Source organism: Euwallacea similis, chromosome 3, assembly GCF_039881205.1.
Source record: "Euwallacea similis isolate ESF13 chromosome 3, ESF131.1, whole genome shotgun sequence".
NCBI lineage: Eukaryota > Metazoa > Arthropoda > Insecta > Coleoptera > Curculionidae > Euwallacea > Euwallacea similis.
The window spans coordinates 7,334,184-7,352,976 of record NC_089611.1 but is presented as its reverse complement, the minus strand read 5'-3'; the positions used below and the strand labels follow the sequence as shown (position 1 = coordinate 7,352,976).

General features: G+C 34.3%; 1 protein-coding gene across 10 annotated transcripts in view; it reads right to left on the bottom strand.

Moving 5' to 3' along the window:
* LOC136420057 (uncharacterized) overlaps window positions 1–17,102 on the bottom strand; it is an 88,228-nt gene extending 71,126 nt beyond the window's left edge. For 6 of the 10 annotated variants that reach the window (XM_066406774.1, XM_066406778.1, XM_066406776.1 and 3 more), the window contains exons 1-2: window positions 13,388–13,540; window positions 8,284–8,453 (exon numbers count right to left, since the gene is read on the bottom strand). In XM_066406774.1, coding sequence (XP_066262871.1) covers window positions 8,284–8,379 — 96 coding nt within the window. In that variant the 5' untranslated portion in view covers window positions 8,380–8,453; window positions 13,388–13,540. Of the gene's footprint in view, window positions 1–8,283; window positions 8,454–13,387; window positions 13,554–17,005 lie in introns of those variants that run through there. The other 4 variants (XM_066406786.1, XM_066406787.1, XM_066406788.1 and 1 more) reach the window with 2 other exon arrangements.
* Between the last annotated feature and the right edge of the window lie 1,691 nt (window positions 17,103–18,793).

Below are 18,793 nucleotides of genomic sequence, written 5' to 3'. Positions count from 1 at the left end.
CTTTTTATCTAGAATAATGTCTGACGGCGATCCCAGAATGGAAACGGAGTGAAGAGTAGGAAGGGTGTTCAGTGGGTATTCTTTGGGTTCCCCCTGGGTATACTTCTCAGACTCAGGTAGCGAGCAACAGCAGCAACATCAAAGGCCCCGGTTGGTGCTCAACGCATCCACCTTATCCGCATCACAAAGAAAAGGTTGGAAATAATTTGATAAATGATGATAAATCGAATAAAATACGACAGTTTTGGCATTGAGATTATATGCAATTTTAAAGCAAAAAAAATGACTGAGATGAAAAATCTCGTTTTCTAAGTAAACCCTACAAATTCCAAGTCAAGCACTAGCTAGGAGTTCCCTTAAAGCCCACCATTCAAATTTTTAAACCTTACAAAAGCGCGAGAAGCGAAACACCTTGTATCTACTTAAATCATTTTTATGTACCATAACCATCTGAGGTTGCTTACGATATTGCAATTGACAGACATCCTAACAAACACTTCTGTGGAAAGCGACCCACAAAAATGTTTATGAGTCAGAGTCCCGCAACAATGTTTTGTGAATGAGTGCTGCATTCAGCCAAGCCCAATAATACTTATCACCATCATAACCTCGGACACAAAAATAAACTACGTCTTTAAGTAGTGCTTTCCCATTGAAATAGTTGTCGCTTTATTTCCTTTGAGCTATTAAAAGCAACATGTGTTTGTTTAGATGTTGACAGTTAATTATTAAGTTATTAAAGCGACTCGGGTGCGTATCAGGTTTCACTTTTTGATATGGGTACCCAGCAAGGTATTTATAGTTCTCGTGTTGTTTTGGATATGTGTATACATACAGGGTGGTTCATAACTTATCTATAAAATTTTAGGGGTAGGTGTGTCATGAAAAGCTTAGTCGATTTTGTAAGGAAATTTTTTGGAAAATCCTTGAAAATTTCCGCGGAAAAAATTGTTAAAGCTCAACCATTGCATAACTGGACGACTGTAATATTTACGTTTTTCTGCGGAATCCCTTTTAGGCTCATCAACCTCACGTATAATTTATAATTAGGTCTCCCACGTGTCAGTGGTTGGGAGCCGAAGACATGGGCGATCCAACTTGAGGGCAACAATTTATGATGTGGAAATTGCTTACACATGTAAGCTCGCTTCTTTTATTTCTGGTGAAACAAAAGTATCCTTAAGTCGGATCACCCATGTCTTCAGCTCCCAACCATTGACACGTGGGAGACCCAACTATAAATGATACGTAAAGTTGATGAACCTAAAAGGGATTCTGTAGAAAAACTGGAACATTACAGTCGTTTAGTTACACAATGGTTAAACTTTAACAAATTTTTCCTAAAAATTTTTAAGCATTTTCCAAAAAATGCTCTTACAAAATCGACTTAGTTTTTCATGACACACCTACCTCTAAAACTTTAAAGATAAGTTGTGAATCACCCTGTATATGTAAGTCAGTCACAGGAGACTTCGTACCTCATTAATCGTCTGCTTTAAATGGTAGATATTCGTTTATTAATTATTAATAGTATTGGGTATGGGGTTTCGAAATGATTTCACACGAGATATTTCAATTTAATCTAGCTTTTATGTAATCGCAGTCAGAAGGCACGTCTGTGTTAACGTTACAGAGACTTCTAACGAATTATATATGTGATTAGTAAAACCACCTATCTATACTTAAAGACCAATACTGCAGGCGCCCTTTCATTTATCACCTCGGCCATCTGGTTTTCACATGAGAAAAAGATAAATTTTCGAGTGGTCAAAAATAAAGAAAGAACGTTGTTCACTTCTTTTGTATAATAGAGAAAGAGTCATAAATTTAATAAACTTGACTCTTCCAGACAGTAAATTAGAAGAAGACATAAAGACCGTTGAATTTTGGACATGATTGATTCTTACCAGAAATCCAACAAAGGATTGTGGAATGTGTATTAGAATTACGACCCTTTAAACTCATATAAATTTTATTACCAATAAATATACTAATATTACAAAAATATAATTTTGTGGTAGCAACAGAATCAGGCTCACAAGAATATTCGTACGTAGGCAAATTGCTGTTATTTTTCAAATCAGAGTAATCAGGAACTAAACCTGCGTTAACTTATTGGATGTAGTGCAGTTCATAACACAAGCGGTTAAAATTCGCAAAAAATATGTTAACATGAATGTTAACTTTTGAAAACGAGTAACATTTTCAAACGAGAGCAATTTTAATTTAGTTCATTTAGATGGACGCACAATTAAGTGGAGGCAATTATCTTTGATTAAAGCAAATAATAAATAAATAAAAACAAATAATCAAAGTTCGTGAGCATAAAATCGAAAACAAACCAATTTCCTATGAACAAATAAGTTTTTTCATTGTTTATGAACTTTTTTATTGCATTTTTTACCAAATTTATTGCTATATTTCTCAAAAACTAATCGATAGATTTTGAATCGCGAGACATCATTAAATGTAATTTTGAAAGACCTTTAATTTTGTTGAAATATTCAGTTCAAAAGCGCATTCCTATTCCACAGATGCTATCAATGCCGTAAAGAGCGATCGGCCTAAATATGATTATTGCTTAGGTCAGTGTTTTTTCCCCTTTTCTGGCTTAGAATTTTATTAAATTATTATAATTTATATTAAAATTTTAATTTTAAGTCTAATAATATTATTATTAGTCTTAAAATCTAGAGTTAGTCCATCGTCTGTCGGGTTTTTGTAACGACCGTTAGTAGTAGAAATAAAGGTTTAATAATGACGCCTACAATTTCATTTTTACTGTCACATCACTGGACGGTCTGTTTAAAAAGATCATCAACAAATTTGAGGTGTCACTTGACCCATGATTCAATTTTAGCAAATCGGCAATTTTGCAATACCAGTGATGAAACACCTTGTAGATCGATAACGAAGCGTTTGCGGACCCGTTTTTATAGGAGCTTTTTTATATAAAATGATCTGAGCAATCATCCCCTTAAATATTGCCGCATCTTTTTTAAACGCCCTGTATATTAAATGTTTTTTACCTCAATTTGCCTACGTACGAATTCTCTTGTGGGCCTCATTCTGTTAATTATGTTACTATCAAATGTTTATGATGTTATTATCATGAAATTATACTTTTGCAATATTAGTATTGGTAATAAAATTTGGATGAGTTTATAGGGTTGTAATTCTATTACACATTCCTATTAACTAGTTATTCTAATAGTAATTAATAACCGAATATCTGCCGTTTAAAGTAGACAATGAAGTAAAAATGCTCCTGTGACTGGCCGTACATAAGTTGAAATCTGAGGTCTCACTTTACATTTTTCGTTACTGGGACCTCAAATTTACTTACGAATCCTCCCACATTCATGAAAACATCCCTATGTAATGTTCGGTCTGATCTCGCTAAGATAGCCTGGGAGCAGGTGACCGGTTAATACTACATACAAAGGAAGAATGCAATTGCGTCTACAGAGAAGAGGCAGGAAGTGCCGCAAAAATAAATCAACAATTACGGTTCTGCAAGTGGAAATAAAAAATACGTTGTTTGATAAATAATGGATTTAATTCATAATTATGTGCTCACGGCCCCCTACACTCAACTTCGTCTTACGCTCCAGCATTAACAAATATCAGTTTCAATCAACTGTACAACACAACTATTGTCATTCATATATTCATGGAATAACCACAATATGTAAAAACGACAACCCTACCAGACACCTGGTGACGATATGATCGAGGCAATTAATTATTTAGCAACAAGAGTCCTGTTATGTTAATCGCATAATAGCACCATTATTGTAGCTACTCCGAAGTTAACTTCACATTAAGACTCAGTGTTCAGTGAAATTTAAAAAAAATGATATCGCCATGAGATAAATTAAACTTGTTCAGTTCAAGCGAAGATTTTGAAGGATGGAAAAATATGTTCCAAGATTTGCGACCAATTATAAGCGGAACGCTAGGTTTAATAGTTATTCGACACGCCTTCTTATGAATACCAGGTGTTGTAACCATCATTAAGGGAATAACTTCGTAATTGGCTAAAGGCTTAACATCACATTCAATTTAGATTTGGGCGCTCAAGTGATCAATATCAATCTAACTCCGACTCTATAATAAGACGAACTAAATTAAATTTCATTTAATCTGGCTTATAGAATGGGAGTGCGATGATGATCATCGATCAATAATGTGGTTAACTAAATAATTAAGTTGTACCTGGCGAGGGTAATTAGGCAGGTACTTCAAATTCAGGCATACAAAAGGTGCATGCAAATAGTTAGAGGTTAACATCAAAGTAGAAGAGAACTTCTGAGAAAATTCGTGAGGAAACCGAAATAGAAAGGAAAGTCCATGTATAACCTTCAAGTTACGTGATGTTACTTCCCACCATAAAGGACCAAAGGAACCTCGTCAATTTATTTGAATTTTTCAATTATTTTACTTATTGAAATTATTCATGAAATTTTATACTGCCCAGAATAAAAGTTCATACCTACCCACCGGGTTACTTTAAGTTACTAATGCTGTTCACAAAATATTAATATTAAATATTTGATCCTCCCTAGGTTGCGTTAGGTTAGGACAGATTATACAGATATCAATGTTCTCTAGTTTGAGAGTTTTTGTTAATAAGTACCTCCCAGAAGTTAAGCTACACCCTTAGACTATTCATGAATCTTGCTTGCTCATCAATCAAAATTCAATTCTTCATTTCAAACCACTTCCAAAACTTGTCTTCCTTACTTTAACAGTACTTGTCCAGTATTTCCCCGGAGTTCAGTGTTGCCACTGAGTCGTTTACAGACCTTTGCTTTTTAACACATTATTTTTGCCCAGTACTTTCGCATAAGGTGTTTTAGATTTTAATCAAGAAGCAAAAAAGTTTCTAAATTGAACAATGAATTCAAAATGTATGCCACCAAAGGTCAGAGGCGCTCCACAAAAAATTTGGGATAGTAAAATGAGGCTTGACCCTCGAAAAAGTAGCACCCTGTAAATTTTCACAGCAACTTGTTAAGTCAAGTCGTGTAGATTCTAAATAATAGCGCACCAGCAAAATTTCAAGATATTTGAAAAACGTAGGAAGCTGTGAAACAAAATTTAAAAAATCTGAAACTAACGCTCTGTATTTCGGCAACGAAGCTACGAGGGCCGTTTGATAAGTCAGTGACTTTTTGAATGAAAGATATTTTTCTTTAGCAAACAACGTTTTATTTCTCAACATAGTCTCCTTTTAGCTCGATACATTTAGTACAGCGTTTTTTCAATTTTTTATCCCTTCCAAAAAATAATTTTAATTAAGATCCTCAAAATAGACGTTTGTTTCAATGATGACCTCTTCATTTCACCCAAATCTTTTACCGCCCACCCATTTCTTCAGGTTTGGAAACAGGAAACAGTCGCAGGGGGCTAAATCTGGAGAATATGCTGGATGGGGTAGCAGATCATAGCCTAATTTATGGATTTTTGCCATGGCAACTACACACGTGTGGACCCGTGCATTGTATCGATAGAACAGCACTTTTTTTCGCTAAATGCGGTTGTTTTTGCTTCAATTTAACATCGAATATGTCCAAAAACTTTAAATAATATTCACAAGTGATCGTTTTACTCTTTTCAAGGTAATCGCTGTGAATGAAACCGCGTGCATTACAAAAAGCTGTGGCCATCATCTTATTGGCCAACAGACTTATCTTAGCTTTCTTTGGTGCACGTTCACCTGGAGAAGCCTACTGTTTCGATTTTTCCTTGGTCTCTGGTGTATTGTGATTGATCCACGTTTCGTCAGCGGTTACGGAATGACGCAAAAATTCTTTCAAATTGCGATTGAACATCGCTAAACACTCTTTTGAAATGGTCACACGGGAGCGCTTATGGTCGACTGTTAGCAATCGCGGCACCCATCGCGCGGATAGCTTTATCATATCCAAATATTCATGTAAAATGTGATGTACCCGCTCAGTTGAGATGCCAACAACCTCAGTCAACTTACGCACTTTCATTCTCTGATCGTCCAATATTGTTCCATGCATTTCATTGACTATTTCTGGCGTGAGGACCTATTTTGGACGACCTGAACGTTCTGCGTCACTTGTGCTGGTACGACCACAACGAAACTCAGTAAATCACTTCTTAACCATTGAAATTGATGGTGCAGATTCCCCCATAGGGTTTATCAAGTTTTTCCTTGGTTTCGGTGATTTTTTTTCGTAAAAAATAATGCTTGATCCGCACACGAAATTCACTTTTTTCCATTTTCGTCGAAATTCACGAGGTCGTCTGCTTTCAATTACTGTTAAACAGAAACTAAGTGACATAGCTTGCTCGAAATTGTCAACTGTCAACTTGACGACTGTCAACTAACAGGTGACAGTTGACGGGAGTAGTGTTGCACTTAAAGTCATTACGCGAGAAATCCAAAAAGTCACAGACTTATCAAACGGCCCTCGTATAAATGTACATGTTTATATGAACTTTTCTCATTATTTTCCCGAGTTCTATCGTCTGTTAAATTATCCCGGTTAAAACCTGAAACACCTTGTATAGTCGAGCTTTTCCATTTTTCATTTTTTTTCTTCCTCATTTTACAACTGCAACGTTGAACAAAGAACTTTCTAGTTTCCCCTTAATTTAACAATGGCAAAGAATAAGTACCTGTGTTCGACTGAAGAGGTAATTGGATATATTACAGCGGATAATGTTGGCAATTTAGAGGTTTTTAACGAATGGAAGTATTTTTGAGTTAATGAAAAACGGTTTAATTAACTATTTCTTCAGCTTAAATCAGGGTTAGATTCCTCAGAAGATCATGACGATAAATTGAAAATTTCCTATTAGCATATTTAGGCTATGTCTAGAGGACCAGTACGTACTTAATGTGTAAATATGTAAACTCAATAAGACTTTTCTTCAGTAACATATTCAAATGACTTTAAAATTAGGAAGAGTTTTATCTACCTACTTTTCGGCAGATTCTAACGGATTGAAAGCTGGAAATTGAACGAGAATACGACGGAGAACTGGAGGATAATCTCCGTGGAAACCACCAAGCTGACCAACATCGTGCTTGTATTTCAACGTTTCCACGGATATTATCCTCTCGGTAAAGTAAGACGTTGGTCAATTTGCCGGTTTCCATGGAACTTATCTTCCAGGGAAAGTTGCAAGGTTATGGATTTGATGGCTCTAAGTCGCATAGAAGAAAAAACAAATTTTTGTGTATCGCCCCAAATCCGATGATGATTACTGTCGCTGTGCTCAAGAGAAGGACAGCGAGGATAATCAGTATCATATATCGGATAGAGCGTCATACAAATTGAGCACCCAAAAATGGAACGATAAATGGTGTTCTCTATTCTTTCTTTAATAGTGAACTGCTCCATTTGGACAATTTCATCGAATCCTCAAATTCTTGCTGCTCTCCTAAAATAGGGGTACACCGTTACGTCAGCAATCTTATGAACCCACCGGCCTAATCTGACAGATTTAAGATAAAATTAGCTGCTGCTGCTAAAAATGATACTGAAATACTACGAAAGCAGAACCGAACAGAAACAAAGCATTCCACGAAACATAAATTTCTCTAATGGACTAGTATTTAATGCAGAAAAGCAATTCATGTTTTAACATACTAGCACCTACCAAACTGAATTATTAACTTATCCAAAGGTTAAACCAATAAAATCATCCCACATGGAAACGTTTATACGAACTGCACCCAAACAGCAATGATTTTCAATGGACCCTATCTAATTGAAATCATTAACGAGTCAAGAGGTTTTATAAGAGTTCATCGGAAAGGTCATAGTGAACGCAAATTCTGAATAGTGAAAGCCTCTAAAAGGTGTATTTTAGTAAAGATTTCATGGTGCAGAATTAAACCACTCTACTAATGTTATTTGGAACTTCAAAGAGTGCATCACAACACCAACATTAATTACTAGAAACTAATTTGGCTAAGGAAATGGGAATCAATCCAAATAGTTCGCAGACACTTGAGTCATTTCATTGTTTAGAGGCATATGACTGTAGTTTAATGCAACGATGGCATATTTTTGGATAAATTTTGAAGAATCTTCACGTGGTCAATTACACGGAAAAGGCTTTCAAGGATAATTAAATAAGCCTCATGGTACCATCTAGACTGTTTGTATAGGTTAAGTACCCGTGTTTTATAATCCGATTGGGTGACGAAGTACTATACACATATAGGCACTTGCTTGTTGAATGGCAAATTTTTTTTTTTCAAAAAATATTAAAACCAACAAAAACCGAACTTACCCTTGAAACTCTTAACGGTATACTGAGGTCGGCACCACCATGCATGCGAAATCCCCACGGTACTCCACCATCCAAAGTCACTTCGCGGTGTGTCATATCCCGATTTTCGCGACTTTTCGCCTATTTTCGCCGATTTTTCGCAGTACTTTGGGTTGCTGGATAAGCGCCAACTGGAACAGAGGATTTAGTCTGGATGCGAATGTATCTCCAAAAAGAAAAATACAAGCGGAAAATCATTAATTCTCCGAGTTTTGTACGTGCGTGGTCATGGCTTAATGATGTTTTGATGTTACGAAACGTAACATGTTCGGATGTTAGAAATTGAGCAGAGCTGTTATTTTAATGTTGATTATTCTTTGGGAGTTTTATAGGTGGGTCTGGAGGTGAAAATATAATGTTCACTGTCAAAATCGAGACAATTTCGCTGTTGAGACCTGAATCTTAGGTCTGTCCTTCCTTATTTGGTAGGACAAGCCCCTCATCATGTCTCCAGTACGGTATTTATGCTAAATAATGATCTTTTTTAGACAATCTTAATGGGTAATATTTAGATCCATGATTCTTTCAGATTCACTCTCATGAAAATTTACGTTAATTTAATTCATTTCAGGTTACGCAGGGCATTTAGGATCACCGCAGGACTTGGCGCCGCATCAGAAATAAGATGGAAAGCACCTGGATTCTGTCGAGTTGCTTCAGGCTTCTTAGAATCACTTCAAGTTAATTTTAATTTAATTCAGGTTGCTCATGAAATTTTCGTGACAAATCTGAAATAAGGGTCAAAAACTTTCAGGCTATTCAACATTAATTTAATATACACCAGGTCAGTTAAATCAGAGTGGTCAGCCTAGTTGACATGGGTACTTATGGGAAAACCATCTATTGAATACATTTTGGGGGGATATTGGCTTTGTTCTAAATAGAATTTTAATATTATCTCGAATAATATAGGACTGCTTGAATATACTAGGTGTCTCTGAATATAATACCATGAATTCAACCACGTATTCTAGGTCCTGAAATATAAGGAAAACTTCATATAAACATTTATCGAAAGGTGCTTCATTTTCGACATACAGAGTGTAAAATGCTGGTGCCTAAGGATGGTGTCTTATTAATATTTTCGAAACATTTCGAGATAAATTCTTGAAATTTTGTACTTTTCTATAACTTTTTGTGCTTTTTCTGATCCTTTACTAATAAATTGCCAAATTTTTTCAGGGGCAGGTAATACAGAGAGTGATGCTTAAAAAGTACCAAAAAATTTAGGTATTTTTTAAGCACCATCTTCGTGTATTACCACCGCTGGAAAAACGTTTCAATTTCTTTATGGAGATTTAAAAACAGTATAAAAGATTATAATAAGGTACAAAATTTAATTAATTTATCTCGAAGCTTTTAGAAAATATTAATAAAAAATCATTCTGAAGAACCAATTTTTCACACTCTGTATATCGAAAATGAAGCGTCTTTCGCTATATATTTATATGAAGTTTTTGTCATATTTTGGCATATTGTAGTTGAATTTATGGCACTATGTCCAGAGATATCTTATATACAATGAATAAACATATAATAAAGACCAATACATATTCGGGGTTGTATTAAAAACAACGAAACTGATGATGATTGCTGGAAGCTGAAACGTTGATTGAAAAAATTCGATAACCTAGTATTTAAGGTATACGTATGAAAATACTTGTTTTTCTCGCTAGAATGCTTGAAAATACTTTTTTATCGATAATTATGAAATGTTTCACAGGATTTTGTTAAAATTCGGTATTCTCGAATTTTTTCAGGAGGAAACATCATACAAAAGTACGGAAAACTGACATTATCTAGATGTCCAAGAGTTGCTACTAAAGTGACTGAGAAAAGTTATCAGATGTAGTTTTTTTTACGCTTTTAATTATCATGAATCTCTGAGCCTTGAACGAGAAATATATAATTATACCCTTCTGAAGGCTTGATTCCGATGTAAAAGTTAAATTAAATTCTCAGTTTTCAAGAAAAAAGTGAAAATGATCTTAAATGATAAATCTCCACAATTGTAGAGAGAACATTTTGTATCTCAATGATTGGAATGATTAGTACAGCAGTAATTAACGTAATTCATAAAGTCCACCGTACTAGGCAGGTATTTATCACCACTTTAGTTACCTACTTATTCAACACTTGCTCTCGTACTATTTTTTCTCACTAATTGTAAACGTGCAGAAATAAATTTACTTTAAACGAGTTCATCAGCAGAAATAGGCCAACAATGATCCACGTTTTTGTGTTTTTTATTAAATAAGTATTTGAAGACAGGGCCGAACTGCATAAAAATCTATAGGTTTTCAATGTCATTACGAAATAGTGCGTCTTGACTTTCGTAGATTTTCATATTATACTGGGTGTACATAAAGGATCTTCACATGAAAGTGCACACCCTCTTTAATTTTTTGTTTAAATACCTGAAAAATGTTTTGTATCCAAAAGTTGCACAAAACCTTTGCAAGGAGTAAAAAAATTGACACTGCCTTTTCGACATGTGGCTAAAAATTATTTTTTTTTGTGGAACACCCTGTATATCATTGTTTCTATAAATGAGGCTCTTCATTCTGATTTTGATGTTTATTGATGTTATTTTTAATAGTTTTCACGTGAATGAAGATTTTAAAATTTTTGCCCTATAAGAGTAATGCACCTGTAACAGAAATTCTTCATTTAAAATTTGAAAATTAATAAAGGTAATATTATTAAAACCCATATTTTTTAAATCAGAATGAAAACTCTCATTTATGGAAGTAATAATTTACAGGGTGTTCCATTAAAAAAGCACCAATCAAAACCAGTAATATCTCAGCATCCTTGAAGGACAAGCTGTATTTGAGGAAGCTTTTGGATATTACCCTAGATTACTTCAGTAACTGTTGTTGCTTTAAGTTTATCCATATGTAAAATCAGACACTTCCGGGAAATTGCAATAAAAAAAATCAAGATTTTACAAACTTTCATTTTTCAAAAATTGTAAAATTTGAAGAAAAAAATTCAAAAGTTCCACTTTAGGCTTAACTGCAACCATTCACGTTAGATCAAAATTACTTGCAGTTACGTACCGATATATTAAAACTAACGTTCGTTAATGTGTTCTTGTACCGGCTAGAAGTACTTTACCTCTTGAGTCAATATTAACGAGTCTATTGAGAGTTTGAAACCATTCAAAAGTTAAAATTACACTGTTTAATAGAGATTGCTAGATCAGCGAAATTCTTTTTCTCTCCTAAACTTGGTAGTATTATGTTGATTGTTTGAGACCTCAGCTATTTGCTTGTTATTATGTTTGTGAGTTGCTTCTTTCTGAATTTCTTGCTTATAGAATTTAAATTATAATCGTTTAGATAATCCTGTTTTTTTACTGGTGATTTTTATATGGTTATTTATATGGTTGATGGAACCTGTAACAATGCAAATTAAACTACACATTTTAATTATAAAATTAAACTGAATTTGATAGGCAATAATTGGAGAAAAAAACTGTTTTCCGGTTACCAACTATTAAGAGGTTCTTTACGGTATTTATGAAAAATTATCCATTCATCTTTGGTTAGTGATCCACATAATTCTTCATTAATGAAAAATTAAAAAAACTATCAACATAGCCTATTTGTTCCAGGACTTCTGACCACCCAATGGGCGGAAAAGCACTGCAACTAACTGGTGTGTTAATGGACAATTAATTATTTCAACTCTATTAACACAATCGCTTCGCTCACATGCTAATCCGTCCCTATCATCGCCGTCATTACTACACTTGTTGGTTAAATAGCTATTAAGCTCTATTATGTAATACTCTTTCAAGGCATTGTCTTCCTCTGGGCTTTGAAAAATGCGGCGGCAGTACTACTTTTCGCTCCTGGCAAGGCGAAAAAGCAACAAATTTACTGCCGAAGCGATATTCGTACGAATTAAGCTAAGGCAGTAAATTTGCGATTTCGCCGAGTGCAACACATAATTTTGTCTCCTCCGATCGGTACTGAATAAATCAATTTTCCTTCAAGTGACTAGAAAAGCAATGTGAAAAGCGATTATTATCACAAAACAGGCTGTAAAGTGTTGTCAATATATCAAGTTTTTTGTCAGAGGAAAATAATTATTTGTTAGCAGTAGCGCAGAAAATGACGTCGCTTCAATCATGAGCCGATTGGGGTGAATGGTTTGCTTAACCCTAATGCGATAATGGAAATCTCCTGGCGGCCCTGCCTTAATAAACACTTTCCAAATAATTTCATATTTAATTTCAATAACCCTATAATATAAAAAGAAGCACGACCACTTTTCTGCTTGATACTGGGCGGCCTTTCAAGGAAGACCTCATGCAAATATTTAACTCACTCTCTCTTGCTTGAAGTAGCATTTACACCACTTATTTCTGTTTATGAGATAATTCATAGGTGCTCACCTATGAATGATGAATGGTGAATGAAAGTCGTTCTTCGGAGAGAACACACATACCAAACGTTCGAATAACCTTAAAAGAACAATACGCATAGTAGTGTTTTGAATACTGAGTGAGTCGTTTTAGACTAATGGAAAAAGGCGATAAACACTTAAACATATTTGATGTAGCAATTTTGAAGTTGGGTCTCAAAATATTTTTTATTGCTGTACTGTTTACTTCGGTAATTATTAGGATTTATATTATGCCGATGCGGAGCTTTAAGGGCGGTCGCCTATGCAGAAATTGCGCTTGTTGCGGTAATGATATACTTCAAATTAAGTCTTTGGAGGAATTCTTGAATCATAAAAATGCTGCTCCTTTTAAGGATTTAATACATTCAGTGTCCTTTGCATAAATTACTTTAAAATGCTAACGATGTACAAATGTATGCGGCAACAGGTTCTTAGAAAAATAACTTCGTATCTAGCCGATGTCTGTTTCTCTAATTTGTGATGCAGCCACATATTTCCTATCGCAAATATATCATCCCCTAAAGGGCACTGAAAGCGAATCAACAATTCCTGTATTTTGTTTCAAACTGTTTTAGCTCAGAGTTATTACATTAAATTTACGATCAAAGTGAGTCAAAAACACAATAAAATTCAAAGTAACTGCACCAACCTGAATGAAGCAGCGGCTGTAAATCGCACACCACAATCTCATTTAAAACTTTTAACTATTGGATAAATATTTATTCGCCAATTTTATCCAATAAATAACACATTTTCACAAATTTTCCTTCCCCGAAGCGCTTTTAAAGACTCCGCGATCGCGCAAATAGTGCCGACGCACCTTTACTTTTGAGCGACTGAATCCGCGGCAAAAGCGAGAGTCTGTTCCTTGAGATATGTTTATTTTACCAGCACATGTGTAGGTAAACAATTTGTTGATTTTTTAAATGGGTATATTAACCATAATTACAGAACCCATATCGTTTATAAGCTTAATAAACCTTTGATGTTTGAATAAAGCTAGAATTAGAAGGCCGAAATGAGGTTGCTCTTGATTGTGAATCTTTAAGATAAACAGAAAAGTACTTCCTAAAAGAACTGAGATTAAATATGCAGTTGGATCGCGACAAGAAAAATACATCCCTGGAAACGTAAAGAAAAGCGCACCTGCAATATTTACGAAGCCTTTTAATGAAAGCAGTCGTAAAGCTGAAAGGTCCCCTCTCCCTATCCTGGTTAATATACCCTCAATGGAAAGCGTATATCCTGAAGCGAAATGTCAAAGGACTAAGGAGAAAACTAGGACACATCCTGATATTTTTCCAACCCTTGCGTGAAATGGGGAAGAATCTAGGTAGAGGATGTTCCTCGGGAAAGGCTGGATATGGATTGAACAATTTTATATTTTTGTCAATTTTAAGAGAACATTTTATTACAAATTCATTGACGTGTCACACTTAGTAATACCTGCAATGTTTTGGTTTTTTATTACCTTTTTTATTATTTTTCTAAGAGAAACATTGCAATTAAACCTGTGAAAATCTCGGCAGCATTTAACATCTTCCAGTATCATAAAGCGGTCTAAGCCTTTCCATCTAGAGAAAAATCCTATGCGGTAAAATGTTACTTTTTGTATCATAATACTACAGTTGAATCAGAACTTGTTTGAAGGTATTTACTCCGAAAAAATACAGCTTTGGGCTGAATTCTTAAGGAATCAATATTCATTCATTCATTCATTCAATACATCAACATTCTTAATGATCAATATCATGCAAAAAACCGATGAAAAGCCACAACAAATGTTGTGACTGTGAGCAAGAAGAGCATGTAGTGTTATCGGTTACTAAAAATTCCGAAATATCGCTTTGCTTTCTCACAAGTATCTCAAAATCATGAACAGACACTTTGACCCGTTGTTGTCGTTAGCGAAGAACATTTTGCGAATGGTACCTATCGATGAAGTGCATAGATCATCAAAATATTCTACACAAAAATGTTTGGTCAGATGAGAGTCAAGTGAGAAATTAGAGAATTTTCAATAGAAAAATTTGCTTCACTAGTCCAGGGAGAACCCTCTTGTCTATAGGATTGCCCATCGTCACCATCGTTTTGGATTTGACATATATGTTGGAATATTTGGCACTCGAATAATTTTTTTTTGTAGCCATTTCTCATTTTACTTGAGAGAGATTTAACACATAACTGTCAGTTCCAATAGGATGACGTGCCGCACATAACGCAAGAGTTGTGCAGAAATACCACATAGATTTCCCGGAAGATGGATAGGCACTCACTCAGAATATACATCAAAAATAATGTTTTTCGACATTTGAGGTGGAAGAAGAAGTACTCAAACATTGCGTAGATTTGCTAAGTTTGATAAATCAGTGAAAAAATCAACCAGGGCCGTATTAAAAAAAGTTGACCATCCTTCTTGACAAACGAAATATCATTGAATGAAACCAAGCCGGTTATGTTGATGCTTATAAAAATTACAAGGGAAAAATAATCGGTTACCGTAAATTAGGATTTTTTTAATTTTCAAAATTTCGGTATTTTCGTAATAACTGAAAAACCAAAACTAATTTTGTAGATTCGTTTGCATCGCCAAATTACCCCTTTAATCCTATAAGGAGCGCACGAAAAATTTTTACATTAGGAAGCTCGTCGGTCTCATGCACCGACCTGGAAATGCTGAAAAATCCTTTAAAGGTTAATAGCAATAATTATTCACAATTAATGTCTAAGTTTTTAAAGCAGAAATTGTAGATTGATTTTTTTTTTAATTTAAAACGACAACTCAAATCTATTGAACAAAACTAAAAGTGAATTTTCTTTAATAAATAAATAAAGTCCCAACTTCAACAACATATAATTGATTTTGTTTTTTGTGCCATGCGTTAGCAATCTTCACAGATAGGTATTATTAACAGAGGAACTGTGAGCATTCACAATAGAACTATCGCATTTTTCTATTCAATGTGAAGTTGTACTTAGAATATCTGCCTATTTCTTCTTCATTCCTTGGATTTTGGTTTTCCCTTTGAATGTGGCAAGTCTCGCGATTCCGCCATTTTAATGATCCTAACAGTTTAGAAGTAGGAGACGTACTATCTTATTTTCGGCATGAGCTCGAGTGGACCTTTTGAAAACTTGTTTTGATCATTGAGATAATTTATTTTTTCCAATAAACAAAAGTTTGTTATCAGCATTTGAACACTCATTTTTATTATTAGAATCTCTTCTTCAGTTTCATTATTACTTTCATTCGTACCGTCGCTCGCCTGACGAGGCGTCCTGTATCAAACGAACAAGAGGAGCCTCAAAATATTATCATTAAAACTGCTAAAATGATAAGTTAACATCATCCCCATGATATCTATTTCAGAATACATAACAAATAAAAAACATAACAAAATACAAAAACATATTCTACCTTTTTGTTGCAGAATAGTTAGAAATATTTAAATATTAAGGGGAGCGGCGGTCTCACGCACCAAAAGTTTGGAAAAACAAAGTACCACATGCACTTCCACTGGATGTTTACAGCATAATAAATTTAAATGGTTAAAATAGGCAGCTACAGCGCAGAAAAAAATATGGACAAATATTACTAAAATAGATTAAAATAAATAATGCGTCGGTCTGTAAGACAGCGTGCGCCTCCTGTAGAGTTAAATCTGCATTTTTTTCTCCTATTTAACCAAGTCTGTATCTATGACCGTTTACGAGATGTCCATGCTGGACACCCTCACCTTGGACAGACTGTACTGTAAAATCGCCAAATTTCAGATTTCAGAGCGATGAGACTTCTGACGCATTTTTATAAGCATCCTAATTTACAGCTCAAGAGTATACAGGTATGTGTTCGACTTTAATACATCAAACGCAGTACACAATCTTTTGAGAACTGGTATTTAAAGCGTTTATCAGAAATCGAGAGTAGTCAGGGATCCAGGTCCAGAATAAAAACGGTGAACTAGATACACTTCGTAGTTAAAAGATGATAGCATCCATATTATTAGAAAAAGTGTTTTAAATTCTGGAGATTGGTTTATTATTAGCCTCTTATATGAATCCAATTGGCGTTATCGAACTGTTATATTCGGGAAAACATTGAAAATCTCGTTCAGCTGATGTTATTAAAAGCTACCGATTCTCGTTGTCAACTTTTAATTTAAACAAAACTGCATTGAGCTCCAGTTGAAATCATAAACATAAACTCACCTCACTTTGCCAATATAATTCCACTTCTTTAGCTTAATTCTTTACTAAATGCGCTTACCTCACTATCACCACTTGCCACTACAGCACTTCTAAATCCCCGCATTTCACATTAAAGAAGAATTGGTATCACTTCAAATGAAAAGGAAATGTTTTTTATTATTTGTTAGGTACAGAGAAGCCATGCTGATAATAAAGTGAGGAAATCGATAAGTAGGAAAGCAGCTGATTTCCAGCAGGGTTGTTGCAGGGTCATGCGAACCGGGGGAAAGTGCATTCAAGCTTAATGGAAATGGACACGCAAGCAAGGGGTGGGTCAGGATTTGTTTGGAATTATATTTAAAAGTTTTTTTTTGTTTCAGAAAGTTTGAAAGAACTATTTACTCGATTCAATATATATATTGTGAAAGGAACGATTGAGGAATGTGTAATGAGGCAACCGATGTATACATGCAAACATCGAAAAGTTTCATAGAGATGAAAATAGACATCTAAGCCGGAAAATTGAGATAATGTAAATGAAAGCAGGAATGAGTTTTCGCATCATACAAATGCACAACTTAGTACAGTTCATCAAAATCCCATGTAAATGCCAGATTTGCTATAAATCGATCCGCATTATCTGTATTGAAACCAACAAAAAACATTGTTTCATATCAGACAAGAGCCAGCTAACCGAAAATAACGTTCCAAGCGTTAATGTGGTAAAACTCTCTCCTTAAACAATGCGAAATTATTTGAAATTTAGATGTTTTTATCGTTACTAAAGGCTTTCAAGCCTACTTTTTATTTTATCTCTCCCTATGCTTCATGTGTTAATCTGCTCACTTCATGGCCCTGTCTCTACGCCTATGTGTAATGGATTAAAATTCGACCATTATTTAGCAATCGCCATCTCGTGTCGGTGCATTGCATTTGTCTGGTTAGATTAGAAGAAATCTGTAAATTTGTAGGACCAATTTGTAATTAAAATATGATGGATTGGTATTTAATAGATGGCAGAACAATGGTTATCTTTGAAATTCTATTCTAAAATCTAATTAATAAACTTTTTTAATTTAATTTTCTAAGTTTAATTTATTTTACTATTCGATATTCAGTTTTAAGACTTTCGCTCAACATTCGCACAGGAAAAATTAAAAAAAGGAAATATTTTTCTTGCTCACAAATTTAAATTTGCCTGGTAAATTGTCAGTCAATTTTGAGCATGCTAACTGCGACATTTTATAGTTTTAGCGCTATTTCTTCCGATAATCAATGTTTTCTGTAAACCTTACATATGTTATCAATGGCGCAAAATTGAGAATTTAAGAGATTTTTTCTTTTTTAGAGAAATTGGATTTCTTTTATGAGACGAAAAGGGATCATTACGAATCATTTTCGAAATATTCAAAGAAATAAAGTTTTTTTTGTTCATTTTCGTGTCGGAATATTAGTCCTGCTTTAATAAGTACAAGCATATTAACATTTAAGGCTAATAGTGCTAACTACTGTATCTTCCAGTTTAGATATGTTCACAAAGTGCACTAATTACGAATAAAAGCTAGTTTTTAATTTTTATAATTTTTTAGCACTCCTCAATCCTTTTCAATATTTTCTAATTCATTTAAAGGAAGGTTTTCACACGATTCTCTATAAGTACTGCAAAACTAGTTTTTATATGTTATCAGCCACCAAGAAAATTCCTATAATATAACTTGCTTTGTGTATCGGTTTTTGAGGATTTTGAACGGGCATGACGTTCGTTTTCGAATTTTTGAATTTGCTAATCGTTATGATTATTATACCTAGATGTATAAATCTCTATCCTTATCTTTTTTACTTTGAAGTAATGTGGGCGCATAAAATA